The following is a 19,091-nucleotide window of genomic DNA, read 5'->3' as shown; positions in this document are numbered from 1 at the left end:
GATTTATCTTAAAAGACCTGAAAATGAACAATAAGAATTAAATCTTCCTTTGGCTGTTTCATTTCTAAGTGTAACATATTTTCTTTCTAGTTTTTGGTTTAAAAATAATTTAAGAAATCCTTTTACACAAATAATAGTACTAATGGGTGTGCCACATTAAAAAGACAGTCCTTTAATTCATCAGAAGATAAATACAAGAAATATCATCTTCTACTGAAACAGTACTCTTCCTGTCAACCTCAATGGAAGCATTTTACCTGTAATTTCCCTAAGCTCCAAACTCTATAACTCTCAGATTTATTCACTCTTCTGACTTTTTAAGGATGCCTGATTCTTCTGTGACTTCCCTTCATTAGTGGTTGCTGGGCATAGTATTTTAAATAATTCTTTAAATTACATGAGCTAGCTACTCTAGGCAGCATTCAAGACACGGTCTCTAGCTGGTATAGCCCTATGCTTGCTACATGCTTGGAAACACAAAAGCATGCATGTACTGCACCCTATGTCCTTACATCTAGAAGCAAGGACAAAGAACTACAGGAAAGGCATACACTGTCTCCCAGGTATCTCAGTGGTAACACACAACATACAAATCACATTGCTCAGAGGACTGCAGGCATTTGCCTACAGGTCTGCAACCTTTAACTTGTAATCCCTTCCTCATAGCAATACTTTTCCATCAGTCTTTCACAATGTCTGCTCGAAGAAGACTGCAACCACACCTGTTATATTGCTGTCCAGAGAGTCAGTATCTCCACACAGGTTGTTTAAAGGCAACATTTTTCCTTTAAGAGGGTGATCATTTGGGGCTCTCCCTTCCTCTACTCTCTTACAGGATTTAAGTCTCTGAGAATTCTTAACTCCTATTAGAAAAAGCTACATAGGGCAAGAATTTATAAGTTTTACACCTGATTTCAGTGAAGTTTTAAAGTACTGTGGCTGATTTCATACAGAAAATTAATAACTGCAGACCTAACAAACACAGCTTTATTTAACTAATTATTTAATATTCTTCTGGAAGACACCACAGACTGTCACTCATTTCAGAAAAACTGGAGTTTATTTCACATGAAGAGGTTTTAAAAAGTATTAGACCTTGCAGTAGTAAAAGTAATTTTTATTAACACAGCTAGGACCAACAAGAACTGCAGCAACACTTAATGTGCTTGGGTATCATCCAATTCACCTATTGCATTGCAGGTTGAGAACATACCTACAACCCTGCTCAAAAGTGAATATGTGAGAAGCCCCATTCAAGTCAAGCCATCTGTTTACTCAAGACAACTTTAAAAAAGGGTTTCCAGGAGCGCTGGCACTTGCTCCTTCTAGCTCCTTCTTGTTACCAGCATGGTAAGGCTTTTAGCAGTAGCATTAGACAGTGGTTGCATGGCCAGCCTGACTTACCGTAGGAAAATGGGAGTGCCTCTTTCTTACCCTCTTTCCAACACCTCTCATTGTACATGATGCCAAGGTACCCTTTCTTTTCTAAACTCCAGAAACTACCAAGCCTATCTTTCTGCATGCTGCTCGGAATCCCTAAGCCATGATTCCATAGGTCTGGTTTATTTTTCCTGGAGGTTTCTAAGTAGAAGCAGCTCAAAGAAGGTCTAATGAGCAGTGGCACAGAGGAAGTACCAACAACTCAGCGTTGTCAGCAACACAGGACACTGGCAAAGAGAAGGAAGATGAATGGAAGCATCCTGCTCCCAGGAGTAGTGAACTAACTGTTCACAGGGCTCATCAATTCTCAAGAAACTGTGCCCTTAGAAGACAAGGTATGACAATGGCTTGATCAGATCAAATTGGATATTGAATGATATGAAATTTACATAGTAGATTTCCATCTTTGGGACAAATCTGGGAAGCATTATTCATATATGTCTGTATTCCAGTTCTTCAGGCCTTGTACTTCCTCAAAGTAAACTGAACTTTCTATGGTGTATTTATTTAAGTTGATAATGTGCACCATGGTTTCTGAAGATAAGAACCATTACCTAGAGTCTAAATACATCAGTGAATGTATCAGTTCCTAGGATATCTTGTCACTATGGTATGATATGATGACTATGCCTTTTATTTATTTTTTTTTAGATGCCACAGAACACAATTAAAGCCCCAGCCTTCTTGTTCCACAAAAGGATGACCCTGAAATCCCCCTAAAGGGAGTCCCCATTCCCCATTCTCTGACTTGACTCAGTAGGGTGTAGTATCATGATCTGGCTGTGCAGGAAAATAATTGGGCAGACACACTGCTGCTGGAAATAGTGTCCGTTTGCTGAAGATCTGGCTTCTTGATTGTAAAACAAAGGCAATTTATTCATGTTAAAACTATAAAATAGAACAGGTCATAGAAATAGAACCATTTCAGTCAACTTTTATATGTTGTTTCATTAATCCAAAACAAAACTTGTAACAGTGATCCTTTGATCTCTAATCCACTTTAAGCATTGCAAAACAAAGAAAACATTAAAACCCCTGAAATCAACAGTACAAGCTTAAGGAATACACTAGAGGCTATCCATTTCATTTAACAGTTCTATTCTCACTCATTAAACTTTTATTTTTTACAACTGTTCTATAAGTGTACTGAGTCAAGGGAGAAAAAAGTTGTTTAAAAAACATTAACATTATTATAACAAAATGGACTACAAAACTTCAAAATGGAACTCAAATAATAAAAATCTATTTAAGGAGATGTTTGCTCTTCACTGAATCATATTTTCTGTCTTAGATCAGTACAACTCGGGGTAATTTCTTTGAAATTGAAGGAATTGCACTGGGTTGACTCAGAAGAAACCATATTATTTTTCATCTAGAATCAACTCAAGGTATTTTTAAGAATGTATTATATATGTATTATTATCAAATTATATAAAGAAGCATTTTAGTTTTAAATAATTTAAAAACCAGCTCTTATCTGCCAAATTCAGTGTAAGCTATCAAAAGAAATTGACAAATTATGATTATCATCACTGATTAGTCAAAGTGGAATAAAAACGTCCACTTTTCTTTAAATAGATGTCAACCTGTAGATCCTTAACTAGAAGGGACCTTTAATGTTTTTCAACAATGAAAACCTCTAGAAGGTGTAACTTCCTTTGAAACATCCAAAAAACTATATGGTTCCAGTATGTTTTAAGTAGAGGTCTGAAAGAGGAGATACAACTCCTGCTCCAAAAAGTGATAGTACAGTGTGATTCAAGTTACATATCTGTCTATCCAACATGTTATCATGACCACTCAGATCTAAAAATAAGTATTGTAGAAGACTGAATGGATCCAATAACATAAATAAAATAAACTATGTCTACAATGTGCAGGTTTACTACTCAATTAAAAAGAATATTCAGATTTAGAAGAACCTCCAGGTTCAGTGTTAAAGAACAAGAAGAGTGAGAGAAGGCACATGGAGGAGAAAGGCTCCAAACAGTAAACATGATTTCATGTCAACCCAGGAAGCCCAAAAGAAAAATAATTAAAAGGCTGTAATGAAATTTCAGTCTACCTTTCCCCCAAATGAATCTTTGCTATTTCCTGCAAAACACATGGCAAGTAAATCTGGATTAAAGTAGGATTTCATTACTCAAATTTCCAATCAGCTCAATTTATGAAAGAAGGTTTTGGTTTGTCTTACAGGGAAATAGAAGCATCGCACACATCACACATTTATCATAGTTGAAATCTCCTTGGATGCTCTGTCGCAGTTTGTCTTCACTCCTGTAGCTTAATTATTTACTGTAATTCTAGCATTTGGCACAGAATCTAAATCTAACCAGGTGTCATCCAATTACTGTTTTCAATATTTAACTAAAATTCTGGGGGTTAACCTATTCTTTGCTTTAGCTGATTACTTTGCAAATACCTGATATGCTTTACTGAACAGAATATAGAAAAAGAGTAAATTATTAAGAAAATTCAAGAGATGTACTAGAAGTGGGCTATTCATTAAAAAGAACAACTTAAAAAAGTCCAAAACCCGTTAGTGCACAGAAATACTCATTAAAATGTGAGAAGACTATGACATGTTTCACTGACAGATACCTCTAAATTGTCAGGCCTCAGGGAGTAAACCAGTTTAGAAGACAGATAGATGGACATTCAATGCAATTTTTGCTCTTGATTTTGTATGAGTACATTTCCAAGAGAAACCAAGAGAATTGTACTAGTGCAGGACTATGAACACTGAAATGCACAAAACCCAGTAAACTGTATGCCAGGATTGCATTGGTATATTCATATTTCTTGCCATCCTTTTTCCCTTCTCATTACTTCCAAATCCTCAGTCCCCAGTCACTCAGGTCTTCAAACTCTAGGTCTTGTCAGGGGTGGAATCTTACAGACAGGCTTCTCTGTCATTTAAAAGTGTACTGCACAAGGAAGTATGAATAGTGATGCTGACATGTCGCCTGTAGCAATATCACATCATCCTACAGACAAATTAAATAGTTTGGGGTGAAGACAATGTCTAAAAACACTGAATTATTAATTTGGAGTTTGAACTATTACAATACCTTATGGAAAAGTATGTTTCTCCATGACTTACAGAAAGAACTGCTGTACTTCTCTACTTGGTTTTACCATACCTATTTCTTAATTGCCGGACACACTTCACACAAATGTTCATTCTGATTTCTGATATATCTTATCACACCATATATGTTCATTCTTAGAATAGCCTTCATTCTCAGACTAATAGAGATCTCATAATGGTAACAAACTTTAGTCATATTTGCCTGGGATGTATCAAGCTGATGATTATTATTGCAGAGATACAGGATACAAATAAAATTTGGTGCACTAACATCCATCCATTGTCTCTAGTTTATGACTGAGTGTGAAGCACTTTGATATTCCTCAAAACGAACACGAGCTATAGTCCTATGATGTCCTGTTTGACACTACCTTCACTTAACTACTTTTTAGATTCCAGTTACACTTTTTTCTGACAACAATTACCCCACAGGCAACAAGACCTATAGAGTAAAGCTTAGAGAAACAGGCCCTATACTGCTGGCAATTACAAAACAGTATTTTTATTCTGTTTATGAGCACTATGTTAACTCAGTAAAACTAGAATTAGATAAATCAAGGAAGAATGCTATCATTTGAGCAAGTGCTTAGGTGAAATTCTTCTAGAAACATCCATCTTGTACTGGGAACACTCAGATATTTCCAACAAAAATCTCAAAAAACATCAGTGAAGCACCTTTGGGAATACTGAGGATTAGGCAAGATATTAGATTTTCATCATTTTCCTTCTAAGGCTTGAGATTGCTTTCATGGTCCTCCAAATTTTCTTTTTAAAATAAGTGTCTGACATGATCTCAACATTCAAGGAACTGTAACTTAAAACTACCGAATATTTCACTATCATAATCACAGTGCAGCCAAAATTGCTATCCAGGTATTTTGCTAGTATCAGTCACCCATTACTAAAATTATATTGTTTTATTTCCACAGTTATTCTGCTGTGAAGGCAGGAGGGAGGGGAGAATGGGAGAAAGAGCAGGAGGAATAGCATAAACGTAAAAAATTTCTGTACTTCTACTACCTATGGATACTAGTTCAAAGCTTCTCTCTGCTTATTCTGTCATGTCATTTATCAGATACATTCTGGACAATCACAAGCAGCTGTAGAACAAAATTATATTTTTTTTTATCTGCAGTGTAGGTTCCATTCTATCCAATGTAAAATAATAGTGCATAGGATTAATTCTGCCCAGTGTGACCTCCTTGGTTGGAGTTTTTGCAGGTCCCCAGCACATTAGCTATCTCTTATTTCCCTGTTCATAAGTGGGAGCTGCTAGCAACAGTTGCTGTATAATTACTTAGTTGATTCTGTCTAAGGAGCTTAAACTAAGAGTTGAGCAAAGAAAGCAGATTAGCAACTTGAACACACGTAATACACAGACACACACAGAATCAGCAGGACTGCAGGGCAATATAAGGGGCAGAGGAAAGGCATTTCAGCCACTCTTGCTCCAACAAGACAGGCTTGATTTTTAATGAAAGGCAGTTAAACAGTGAAGAAGAAGGCAGGAAGATCGGCTGCAGTCACAGGCCGGAGGGAGCACTTGGGCACACGGTAGCTCCATCCCAAGCAGCCAGATTAGTACCGGAGGAGCGGCACTCAGCCTGCTCTGCCAGTCACATGCTCCTCGATGTCGCCTAGCAACAGTAAAGCTCAGAGAAAAAGTTCTCCCTCTCTCAACTTCAAATCTGCGTCTGAGACTGACTGAGGGGAGCTTATTGTGCTCCAGACTAAGCATCTGTTTCTTTCTTATAGCCTTCTGCAAATGACTGCGTATACCACACGTATGCAAGCATGTCCACGCATAACCCCCTACCCCCCGGCCCAACCTGTCTACGTGCAAGTGCTGCAGCCTGTGCACTCCTCACCAAAAACAACTCGAGGTACAATTTTAGTGGTCACCAAACCAGCTCTTGCAATGCAGGTGAACTCTGCTCTGTAAAACCACCCGTATTTCAGTAGCAAGAAAGCCACAAGGATCACAGGGAAAAAATGCAAATAGTCTGGGGTGATTTTGGGGGTTTTTTTTGGCTTTATTCACAGACAGTAATCAGGACTCAGAAAAACCTGCCTGCCTGCATTTCTGTAAAACCATGAGTTTAGACCGTGGAGTTGCAAAGTCTGAGATGTCCCTCAAAATTTAGCCACATTTGTGTGTTGCTGTCTTATACAATTAAGAAAAAAAAAAAAGAAAAAAAAGAAAAAAAAGAAAAAAGAAAAAGTTTGTACAAATCAGAAAGACAATCAAAGGAAGCATACTAGCATAATTTAAAACCAAGATGAAGTGAAGCTAAAGAGTCGGTGGTGTTTGCAGTGCTCTTAAGGCACTACTTACTTTTCCACAACAGAAACCGACTCCATCAACTCCTGGAAAGAGGCAACTGTCTCCCCTAGCTATTAGAAAGAACTCCTCGAATCAGCGCCCGTTAACTCTCTACTTTCAGGCACTTTGGTTTTTTTTCTTATAAAATTCCCCGGAGTAGGGATGTGCTCCTTGCGGTGCAATTCCCATGCCGGAGAGGCTGAAGCATAGCGCTTACCTTGGCAACTGCCCTGCATTATGCATGCAGTGAATAATATGAGCAGTTTGCAAGCAGTTGCTGCTCTTCCATCCATCCGATGGTGAGGTCCCATCTGGGCTGGGATGCTCCAGCTTCCTCAGAAGCTGGCTCCTGGACTCCGGGGTGCTGATCTGCACAGCAGCAGCACAAGGAGCCTGGTGTCTTTTTCTTATCCTGCTAGTTGCAGAAGAAAGGCGTGTTCGCCTGTTGAGACATCGCGTTTTCTATAAACTCCCACCCTCCAGACATTGCATAAAGCTCTTTATACCCGGCGGCCCCGGAACCAGCATGAGGGAATCAGGCACTGCTCCAGGCCCTGCAGCCACAGGCTGCCTCTGCCCCTCCTTCCAAGCTTTGCAGGACAGCCAAGACGCTTCCAAGACCCTCCACTTTGCTGACTTTGTAACAGAGTCCATTGGTGCTGTATTTAATGTGCTTGTCTATTTTGAGTAGTTCTGGGAATTGCAGGTGGAAAGTGAAATATGTCACAGGTTTTAGTGTCCCAAAGGCATGTTCCAAATAAGAAAAAGTATTTTTGGTAACTCCGAAAAAAATCCAACATCTACTCACCAATGCAGAGGTAAAGTTTAGAACTTAGTACTCCTCACATAAATACTATGAAAGGAAAACTGTAGGATGAAACTTATTTTTGCACTTTCTTAGCAGATAAAATCATTTTGGTAAAGTGCTTTGGCTGTGAATTCTCAAGATACCAGCTGGAGACACACTCCTTTAGTTCTAACTCTCCAACAGTGTATGCAACAGACAAAGAAATACCTCCTTGTGTTTTACTGCTGTCATTTCAGGAACCATATACCCACTAACAAGGGAAGAGCAGTATGTAGGATCACAGGGAAAAGATAAAGATACCCTAATACTTTGGGCTGGAATGCAGCTTTGGTCAAAAGGACAAACATTTTGGAGGTTTTGCTTGCCGGATCAGAAATACCATATATAAAATGTGTGAAGTTAGATATTTATTTTTTTTTAATATTAGTCAAAAATAGTGTTTCATGTAGAAAATTTAGTTATGCCAAGATGTCCTTTCTTCATATGTATACACACATACACAAGCATGTCAACATGCATACATACCATGGGAGAAGATGGATAGGTCTATTTGTCTTCCAAGAGGCTCTATCAGACTAATTTTAATGACAACACATTTATAAATACCATATAGCTTTTGCAATAGCATCATGCCATGCTCATTATACTGCAATGGCTTATTATATTATAATAATGCAAAAGAACTTTAGCAATATTTCAAACCTTAACTCTTCTTCTTTTAGGCATGGACTGCAAATTCAATAAAGGGGTAGGATGTGTGTGTACTGTTCCTGCAGAAGTTGCACAGGAACATGTTGCTGCTTATTAGCAGACTGTGATTTCTCTCCAGGTCCTGTAGGACGCTAATCCCTCTAAACCTTTCCGTAAAGGCTTTCTATCTATCAAGATAGTAAAGAGGGGGGGTGGGGAGAGAAGATGTGGAGCATAGGCTTTTGCAAGGTTGTGATTTATGCAGGTTCAGGGCTGTTTGGTGTAGTGGTACGACACAGCACCGGGGTCAAGCCACAAGAAACACTGGGGGCAGATCAGAATATTCAATTAGCTTCCTGGCACCTCTGAATCACAAAGAGAGGATAAGATCTCTCCATCACAAGATCCAGAGCTGCCGGGGGAGGGGGAGACATGCCCTCTTCAAATCTCCCTCCTCCCTCCCACCCTCTCTCCTTTCACTGTAGGGGAATAGTGCCTGAAACATTCCTTTCTGCACGGAAGGTCTTTTCCTATTGTTGTTTTCTTTGTGTTTCAGTGTTGCCAACTTACTGGAATTCTTGTCGTGGTTTCACAGCAAGGCTCAGGCTGACCAAACGGAACCAGCTGCGTTTGTGTATGGGGCCGCTGCTGCTTTAATCTCCCAACAAGGCCGATGGGGAGGGAAAGAAGGGATCCTCAGAAGGGAGCAAGCAGATTGCTCTCTACAGATGGGTGCAGCCAACACACAGACCGACCATACTTAATTAGAAGAGGAATTGTTTAAAGCCGTTCACACCCCAGAAACACGCAGAGAGGGCAAAAGGTGCTTGCAAACTGGAGCCCCAGGATGGGAGCCAAGCGTAGTTTTCTGTATGTTTAAAATTACCTGGAAGCAAGCTTTGGGAGGCACCTACCTGTTTCTCTCCCTCACAGCTGGCAGCCAGAAGGGTGCTCCTGCCCCATTCACCATCCCCATTTCTACACATCTGTATTTTCTATTGGTGAGAGGTTAGAAGGATTCTCCCACAGGAATGGTGGAGATGCTGTTGACAGTGAGCTGAGATCGTGGGTAATGTCCTTCCCACCCATTATTCCTTGCACTCACAAGACAAAATTTACATTTAGAGACATATAAACTGATAAGCCCAGATATTTTACTGCTGAATAATAGTAACAAAAGAGGCCAGCACAGGACAATGCTATTCTCTGTTTACTTCATCTAACATTTTCTCCTCTCACTTTACCATGGCATTTTATCATCCAACTAATGGGACCCTGTCCTGCTGGACACCATTAAATGGGTCTTCTGCAAGACTAGAGACTTCAAAATCAGAATGAAAACTCCTCAAGGCTTTCCCATAACTACACCCAAAATTGCCCATGTGGGTTCAACTCAACTCTTTCTCTCATCTTTCTGTTGTCTGTTCCTGTTGGCAGCTCATTATTTCTGACTGAACTAGACCTAGGGATTTTTTAGTTGATTATGCATGTTTTAGAAGATGCAGACTACATCCATTAGAAGGTTAGAAGGAGAAAACATAGACAATGCTGTTGTTCACTGAACTATATTTTTGACTCAAAATACAGTTTGGGATGTTGTTGCTTGCCTGGTTTTTAGTGTAAGCAAGCACTCAGAAAAGCAGTTAAAGGTGTAATTTAGAACAACTACGCTGCTTACTTATTAAAGATAACCTGCTAAGCAAGGAAGTTAAAAATTAAAAGGCTTTATTTTTGACCAAGGTTCAGTCTAAATTAGTGTCTGAACTCATGCACTTCTTCACAGACAGATAGAAACATCAGGGTTGATGTATGACTAGATAAAGATAGAAAGCCAATGGTTAAGGAAAATAAAAAGTTGTACATACATTCACTATAGGAAAATGTGGGTCAGATCTGTAAATTTGTCTCTTCTGAACTTCTTGAAGCTAGGACAGTTTACAGAGGCTAAGGATCTGCCCAGTGCATTATCCAATAAAGCTGTAATTGCCATTGGCATTCAGTAATCTTGTGGTCAATCTGTCCTTGGATAAACCCAGGTGCTTCCACATAGAAAACATTTTAAGTTACAAGCTGTGTTTCCAATTTCACATTTAAGTTTAATCATTAAATCCTATGCCTTTATCATGACAAGCTTTTTTTGTTATTTTTGTGTAATCATACTAAAGTAAGGCTACATTTTAAACATACTAAAGCCGGGCTCATTTTTTGGGGAGAACACTGGTATTGACAAGTCATACAAATCTAAACTAAAGACTGTCTCTCTGCATGGCTAATAATATAAGTACCCAACAGCAGTAATTAACTCTTCAGATTTCATCCATCTTTGCTATTCTACAATCTAGAGCATCCCATTTCCTTAAATGAACCTTAGTTTTACAGCAAGCAACAATGTGTGTGTGTGTACATGTGTGCGTGCGTGCGTGTGCACACGTGTGTTAGAGGGTTCCTTTCTTAACAGGCTATTAATGGCAGGAGACACTTTCTTTAGAGATACTATTTTTGAAATATTTCCTTCACCTAAGGCCCAGTTCAGTTTGCATCAAAGCCATTAGACTTTGGGAAGAGCAGATTTAGCTGTTTTCATGGGGACCCAGAGTAGTAATGTGTATTTGGATGTCACCAATTTTTTTTTCCCCAAATACATGTGTTGTGAGCAGAAGTTTCCTTAAAAGGTCATATTCTAGGGAACATGCATCTTGTATAAAGAAGCAGTATTAATTTCAACTCTACAACACATGAAAAAAAACCAAACAGACAATAGCCCCAAGGTCACCAAGTTTCTCATATAAGCCACATCACATTTCACAGTATCTAAAACAATGGAAATTATTTGCCAGGGAAGTTTTTTCTTCCAAGGATTTCAAGAAAAAAAATTAAAAAGAAAAAAATAAATCCACCTAATCTCAAACTAAGAAAAAGAGAGCCTTAGTTGATATAATTCCCAAACATCTAATGCATATTTGTAACTAAAGTACAGATTTCCAGAAGAGTGGATCAAAGGTGGGTCTTCAGACCACATGAATGTGAGAAACATTAAGCTGAGGAGATGTGAATTGGTCCAGAACAGAAATCACAGAGTCAGAATTGCACAATGCAGCTGGTACCGTGGCCAAAATTTTCCTCAAGGTCTTCTGGTTAGTGACATATTACAGCTTCTCTCTTTCAACCTGGAATTATATTACTGCATCCTGGAACAAGAAGCAGGAACATGGGAACCATGTGCTTTTTTGGTAACTGACACTGAACAAGTGAGACTAGTAGAGAGTCAGTAAAGCAGCCTCCAAAACACCCTGCATATATTTCATCTGCAGAAATGGACCTGTGGTGGAGTTTAATAGTAACCATTCAGAGATGAGAGAGGTTTTTTTATTTACCTGGAAGGCAGAAGAAAGTGGAGAAAGATTAAACAGATTGCAGTTGTCCTCTCCAGTTGTCCTGTGGTCAGCACTGGCTGGTCCACCCTGGAAGTCCCTGTTCCCCATCCTGGAGACAGTCACAAAGTAAGGGAAAGTATGCTCTGCCTCAGCTGCATCTCTAACTACCAAAGATCTTGGTACTTGCCTTACTGCAAAGAGATTTCTTTGGCACTTTCTCTGTCTCTAAGGAGCAAAGGTCCTCATTTTTGTTCCAATTCCCTGGCCCTTCAGGGCCATTCTGCCCTGCAAGGAAGCAATAAATGCGATTTGTGCTTGAAAAAGAATGGGAGGTAAAGAAGCAGTTGCAAATTATTTATGATCTAAAAATGTTTTAGGTATTAACAAGGAAAATAGGATAGCCTGGAATAACTCTGAATCTTCTTTACTCTTTTGATTGATTTCCTTTCCTATTAGTAACACATGGGGTCTGTTCAGGACAGATACATTTTTAAGTGGGACTCATACTAAAAATGGCTAGGTCTCATTCCTCCAACAGCTAGGATGAAATGCTTGAGAGATCACAAAAGCAATCAGTCAAAAGACCTGAGAAAAGATAAATAATAAGACTTCAGTAGTATTAATTAGAATTCCAGGCCAAACCCAGGGTAATAACAGTAAACAAATGAGAACATGTTTTAACAGTATAGGGGCTGCAATTGACAGATTCTCACAGTTTTGACATGTATTACAGAACAACAGTGTTCACCACTGCTCATTTAATAAAAAAAGCTGAAAATATGGCCTAACTCTGAATTTTCTGAGTAAGTCTCCAAGATTATTGAAAAAGAGAACTAGACATCAATAAGCCTATTAAACACCATATAAGAACAAAGTTACTGAGTGTACGGTGAAAGTATAGCTACATCGCAACACCCTGTGAATGACAACCACTGATTTGTACACAGAGATATTTGTAGTATAAATATATTTTTAATATTAAATTAAATGGAAAAACACGAAGAAAATTATAGGTTAAGATAAGCCACACTGCAGTAATTCTTAACTGATTGCTAAGGAACAATACCCAAAATATTTGGTTTGAAAGTAGCACCTGATTCAGTCAACCTGCAAAACTGCTTTGACAAGAAGAGACCAAACTCATGAATGCATGAGGTCAAAAGGATTACAATAATTAAAAGAACCCAACCTCTCTCCTCCTTGGGGGACTTGTTCACAGGAATGAGATATAGGACAGTTCAGTGAGCACAAACCTTGGTAAGCAGGGTGACTGGCTGGACTAGTCCACCCTTCCCCCTTTATCCACTTTCCCTCAGAGCTGCAGCACAGCCATTCCCAGTCCCTCTCGTCCCCTCAGTCAGCAGACCCTTAGGGGAGCACTGGCGGCTGTGCCCACCTCACAGCACAGCCCCACAAACGCACCACAGAGCAGCAAACGGCGGTGGGGACACAACACCCTCAAACCAACTGTACTGCTCATGCAGCGTCCCTGCAGATTGTACCTCACTAATCAGGAGGAGCAGGATAGCATGCCTGGAGAAGCTACCACAGGAAGAGTATATAATGTTACTTTTACAGTCACTTCACAGAATACAAAGTTGTGAGGTAGAAGTTTGCCATCAAAAATAGTTAGACCGTGAGATTTGTACTCTGCAAGATAGCTACTTGAATTCCTCTTTCCTTTCAGCATAATTTTTGCATTCAGAAGTTATCATTGTATAATCCCATTTCAAAATGTATTATTCCTAATTAGGATACATCTAAAGACCGCTGCACAGTAAAGGCTACTTCCTGTTGCTTTACTGTTTTGAATACATGGTGACCACCATTATGAAGGATAAGACCTCAAAAGCTACATGGAAGTTACTTTTCTAGTAAGAAAAGAAACTTTAAGAAATTTCAAATATGCAACACTTGAGTTTCTAGTGCAGCTGCACAGTAACATAAGCTGAAGAGCATATTCAAGAAACTGAAACACATTTTTGACTCCTTTTGCCTAAATTCTCGCTGAAACAGGAGTGGTTTGTGAGTTCTAAAAATATGTATGGAAACAGCTAAGCAATATACCCATTGTAATTACAGAGGTCTTAAAATGCTTTGGAAGGGTTGTTTATATTTTTCTTTTAAACTGTGCTAAAGTGTCATTGTAAGCCAGAGCCAGAAGCACTAGGATAGTTACATACCACATCCCCTAGTATTAAAACTTCTTTGCTCCCTAAGAGCAACTTTAATACTTAGCCTTCTAGAAAAACTGAAGCTATGTCACTTTGTGTCAGACACGTTAAGAGATACTAATGAAAATTCCCTCAGTCCCCATAATCCTCTGTTGCTGATTAGGTAAAGCAGAAGAAGTTGTTTCATTAATTTGAAGGCCATTAGCTTGAGCCCTTATATTGACCTGAAAGTAATGTTTTATTCATATTGTAGTGCTGTAGTCAAAACTCAGAAATAATTAAAAGGACTAGCCTCAAAACTTAGACCTTTGATTTACAAAGCTGGATACCTGGTTAATTATTGCATGATGAAAAAAGGGGAGTAGGGAACTGGAAGACCTGATATATTACTATTGCCATCTTCCTGCGAAAAAAATGATGGGTAATCAAATATATATTAGTAAGTATGTCTTTGATTCCACAAACATTCCAATTATTTCCACAGGTCACAGTTTAAAACCTTCCTTCTAAATTAAAGGAAAAAAAAATAGACATTAGGTTAAAATGTCCTCCATTAGACTTTGGAGGGAAAAGTTCAAATTCAGTAGTTTCACCTAAGATTCAGCAGCAGTCAGTGAAACTGCTACCCATAGCCATTATTCAAATGAAACACAAGATGCCTGGATCTAAGACAGGAACAAAAGAGTGCATTTGTAAACAAAAGATGACAAAAACCTACACCTGACTTTAAAAATTAGGTTTCTAGTTTTCCTAGATATAAGCAGTAACTCATGGTAGTCAACAATCAATTCTTCCAGCCAATCTTTCAAAAAATTAGTCCCCTGAATTTTTATTAGCTGTTGTTTGAGTGGTGTTCAAAGTTTGATACCTTTTGAATGTAATGAAATGATTCAGCCTGAAGTGCAAAGGTACATACAAATGAATGGTGAAGTTTAAAAAAAAAAAAAAAATTGTTAAAAATCTGTTATCATTCAACAGGCAGACAGTGATATTAAGAAATACTGAAATAAAGACTAGTGAATAGAAAGTCTGCTAATCTATCTTTACCTTTTCCAGCAGAAGATCTCTCTGTTTATACCCAGCAATCAAAAAAACAATGAAAATTCAAGACAAAGATTTATGCCATCTGTAATCAATGCCGGCATCCCACACCATCCTTGCAGTACAATTTAGTCATATCTGTTCCTTTAAGCACCTTGTTGACAACAGTCACTGTGGATTCTATGTTGCTTGGGCTTTGACAAGTCTCATAACTGTGGCAATATATGATCTTTAGATGAGCTTTTTCAAATTTCAAATCAACTGGGATAAGTGAGCTTCAATGAAACTTACAGAACACATTCAGAATATGTGAAACTCTTCTCATGTTTTATTGTCATTCAACTTTTCCATGTCATCAGACTACAACTGCTTCAAATACTGAAGCACTGACTACAATCAGCAGATTCAAACAATATATAGTGTTAGTGTCAGGACTCTTCCATTTCTGCACCAAAGTCTTTTTAATAAAAGAGAATATTAAAGCCAAATCTTGCTCTCAGAGCTACAGCACCAAGAACCATTTACTGTTCTCTTAATGGACATCACAGTCTTCCCTTTATTTTTATTGCTACACTTGCACTTATTCCAGTATGGATCACATATTCTTCTACATTGCTCTTTCCTTTTCCTTCATTCTCAGTATATTTTCGCCTTCCTAATATTTTATTGCAGGTATTAATCTGCTTCTTTAAAGATTAAGTTACAAGAGACAGCAAAGAGGAATGCAAGCAAAACCAATATAATCAATATGTGTTGAAGTCCTTACTACTCCTCTTACAGCAAAACAATTGCTTTTTATGTGAACTGACATATTGATCAAGCTGCAGTAAGAGATACAAGGTCTGATTCACAACTCTGAAACTGCTGATTTGAACTAACACACCAGTATAAGAAAAACCCTATGAACTGAATGTAGCTTAAGATCACCAGAGCAAATCTTACTCCTGCACAAAAGTAGAATACATACCAGAAAGAGATGAAAGCTAGCTAGCTAGCAATTGCTGTACCTATACAGCACTATAACCTCTATATTTTCCTATTTCACAGGGAGCCCTGGAAACTATGTATGAGATAGAACATTTCATGGACAACTTACTATGCCTGTGATGTTTAAATCCCCATAAACCAGGATTAGGAAGGGACAAAAGGTACTTTAAAGACACCTGTCATTAACTCACAATCATCCTGAGTTAAACACAGTGAAAGACTAGGGAGTTGTGGGCAGTTTTCCATTTTGACCTCTAGTTTTTAACAGTATAAGGTTATATTAGAAGAAAGCTATGCAAAATATTCTCTCTGGGATTCACCTAAGGGCTAGAATAAAAGAATAAGGGATTTTTCATGTTCTGAAATACCAAAGAGAGACATTATTATTTCTGAGATTATAAAACCTGTCACAAATGACTGATTTCCACAGGGACACAATGGCATCCATGCCCTCAGTCGTATGTTGCAGGAGGTGCCTTTTTTTTTTTAACTCCATAGCAAAAAGCAGTTTCTCATGGTTCGCATTCCCAAAATGATGCTAAAGAATCTATTATCCCTGGTCATGTTTCACAATTTCTAAATATAGAATGTATAAGGATATTTCAAATAAAGTTTTGATTAAAAGTACCATCTAGGAGCTTAATCATATTTTTAAAGTGTTGCACCAAATTAACTCTTCATTCTAATTGAATCTTTGTGTGCCATTATCAAATGAGCATGTAAAGCTATTCTCACAATTTTTATTACGTAGGCCTGAATAATAATTGCACTGGAACCCAGTATTTCCAGCATTTTTACATAGTCCAGCTATTAATTTAAACTTTGAATTTTATGTATGGACATGCACAAATTCTAAACCGCAAATGTTATCTCTCTGTATGGGAAACACAGTAATATATTAACTGATGTTTGCAATATACTTACCCAGATTTATGATAAAACCATTCTGCTATTATAGCAATTGCTAGCTAGCTAAGTTCCATGTATTTCTTTCAAAATTTCAAAAGCTGGTAGTACATTTTAAGGAGCTATTAGCAATGTCTAAAAACCAGATAAGCACTTGTAGGGTAGGAAAATCCAGTCACACACTCAGATTTAATTCTGGTATCAAATCACCAATGGAAAACAAGGTTCCAAGATACAAGATGATTGGTATGATTTACAGGGACTATGGGAGTCAGAAACCCTTCAGCCCTTCCTTCCTCTTGTTACATCTCTGCCATGGTATTCCGCTCCTAGTTGCTGAGCAAGGCTCAATTGGAAGCAGCTCTCAAAAAGTGCATTATGGCTACACCCAACCCAGGATCACAACTATATTTCATGCAGTTTAATTGAAAATATCTTCATTGGGTTTGATTCATTGTATATATATGTGAAGAACAAGAGCAGACAAGTAAGATGTTGGCTCAGAGCACAAATTCAATTATATCAGTACATCTTACAGAAAAGAGTATAGTGATCCAGTGATTTGGGGAGAGGAACAAAGAAGAAAAAAAATGTGGGTGCATCTTCCAGTGTCTCCAACAAAACCTACTCTCCCACATATGGTCAGTCTGAATATGCTATATATAGCATAGAGATTCTCATACCAGATTCCCAAAAACAAGTTTTGCCCTTGGTTTAAATATCTTCATGAATAATGCATTTGATAGATTTTTGATACATTGCTGGCACGCATGCTTTCAGGAGCACAAAATCAGCTGGCAGCAGGTATTGAGCCTTCTGTACAAAAGTTCAATATTTTTAGGGGCTTCATCACACACTATTCCTCCTGTAGCATCCTTGTAACTCATTGTTCATTTTAGAATCCATTTACAGAATGAAGAGATCAAAAATAAATGCAAATATATATAAGCAATTAGAAGACACTAAACATTGGTTTAGTGGGTTTACCCTAGAAGATAATAAAATATTCCCTCTTAGCTTTAATGCCATTTTGATCTTTACGTCTTCATTCCCCTATCTGCCAAACAAAGCAGAGATGGTAACTCCTGTCACTTGTTTTCTTAAACTAAAATAATAACTTCCCCCCCACCATCAGTGAGGAGAATCGGAGGTAAAGTTTTCCAGGGAACATTATAATTTACATTTTCAGACTACTTAAGTTTGAAACTTAAGTAGTTAAACTAATAGCCAGTTAAAATAAACCAAAACTAAATTCAACAGTCTGGAAGAAACCTCTCAGATTTTGGTTTGCAGCTCTTTTTAGTATTTGATTTACACAATTTTCCACCGAGGATGAATGACAAAAAGGAGTCAACAGAATCTTTTCTATAAACCCAAATGCAACATCAAAAAAGAGCTCAGTTTCACAAGCATCTTTGCCAAAATGAGCTCTATTTTCTTTGAATCTGAATTTGTGTTTGCATTTGTGCACGTTAGAAGCAGGCTCAAATTCTGCAGCTAGAGTCTGCTCTTTTTCTCAGCAAATTTCTTCAGGTGAAAAAGTGGGAGATGGTTGGAAGGAAGCCTGGTTCTTTTAATCTTATCTAAGCAGTCCTGAAAGGAGTTGCAGCTGAAGATAAGGGATGTCGAGTCACATGCCTTTTCTCCCTTAGAGTTCATATTGTGCATGGGGAATGATTCCATTTCTGTAACATCAATTTTAAGCTACTGCAATTCCAGCATCTTTACAGGAGATGTTCCTGATATGCACAAATATGAAGAGAATTAGGCACAGTCATAACATTTAACTGTGGCAGTAAAATTAGGACTACCATCTACTGTCACTGCAATGCCATGTAAAAAACAAAAAAAAACCCAAAAAACCCTTGCTTTGCCTTTGAAGTGATCTTTACTTGGGCTGCCCCTGGCTTAAAGGGTATAAGGGGAGGAGGTGAAATTTTTCCTCATCTCTGAGGTGACATTTAACAGACCTGGGAAACAGACATCAGCTGTGATGGTCTACTCAGGAAGGGCTATGCCATGAATGACTTCTAAAAGCAAATAAAATAGTAATGCATTCAGTACATTTAAAGTCTCATTCTTTGACAAAGGACTTCTTCCTTCTTGACTTTATCTTCTTCACAGGGCTGAGATGGACCAAATACTTAACATAGTGAAGACAGCAGCAAAGAAACACAATACTCAAAGAACGCTACTTCAAAATCCTTGAAAACTGCAAATTCCTCCTGCTTGCATTTGACAGAGTAACTCTGAACTA

The 19,091-nt window shown here is 38.1% G+C and overlaps 1 protein-coding gene across 3 annotated transcripts in view; it reads right to left on the bottom strand.

Annotated features, from left to right (window-relative positions):
• Positions 1-7,311, bottom strand: part of LRP2 (LDL receptor related protein 2) — a 114,947-nt gene extending 107,636 nt beyond the window's left edge. For all 3 annotated transcript variants that reach the window (XM_015634263.2, XM_015634265.2, XM_015634264.2), the window contains exon 1: positions 7,072-7,311. In XM_015634263.2, coding sequence (XP_015489749.1) covers positions 7,072-7,165 — 94 coding nt within the window. In that variant the 5' untranslated portion in view covers positions 7,166-7,311. The remainder of the gene's footprint in view (positions 1-7,071) is intronic.
• Between the last annotated feature and the right edge of the window lie 11,780 nt (positions 7,312-19,091).

The sequence above is a fragment of the Parus major genome, chromosome 7 (assembly GCF_001522545.3).
Source record: "Parus major isolate Abel chromosome 7, Parus_major1.1, whole genome shotgun sequence".
NCBI classification, from domain to species: Eukaryota; Metazoa; Chordata; class Aves; order Passeriformes; family Paridae; genus Parus; species Parus major.
Note: the sequence above shows the minus strand (reverse complement) of the source record. Positions and strands in the feature narration are given on the sequence as shown.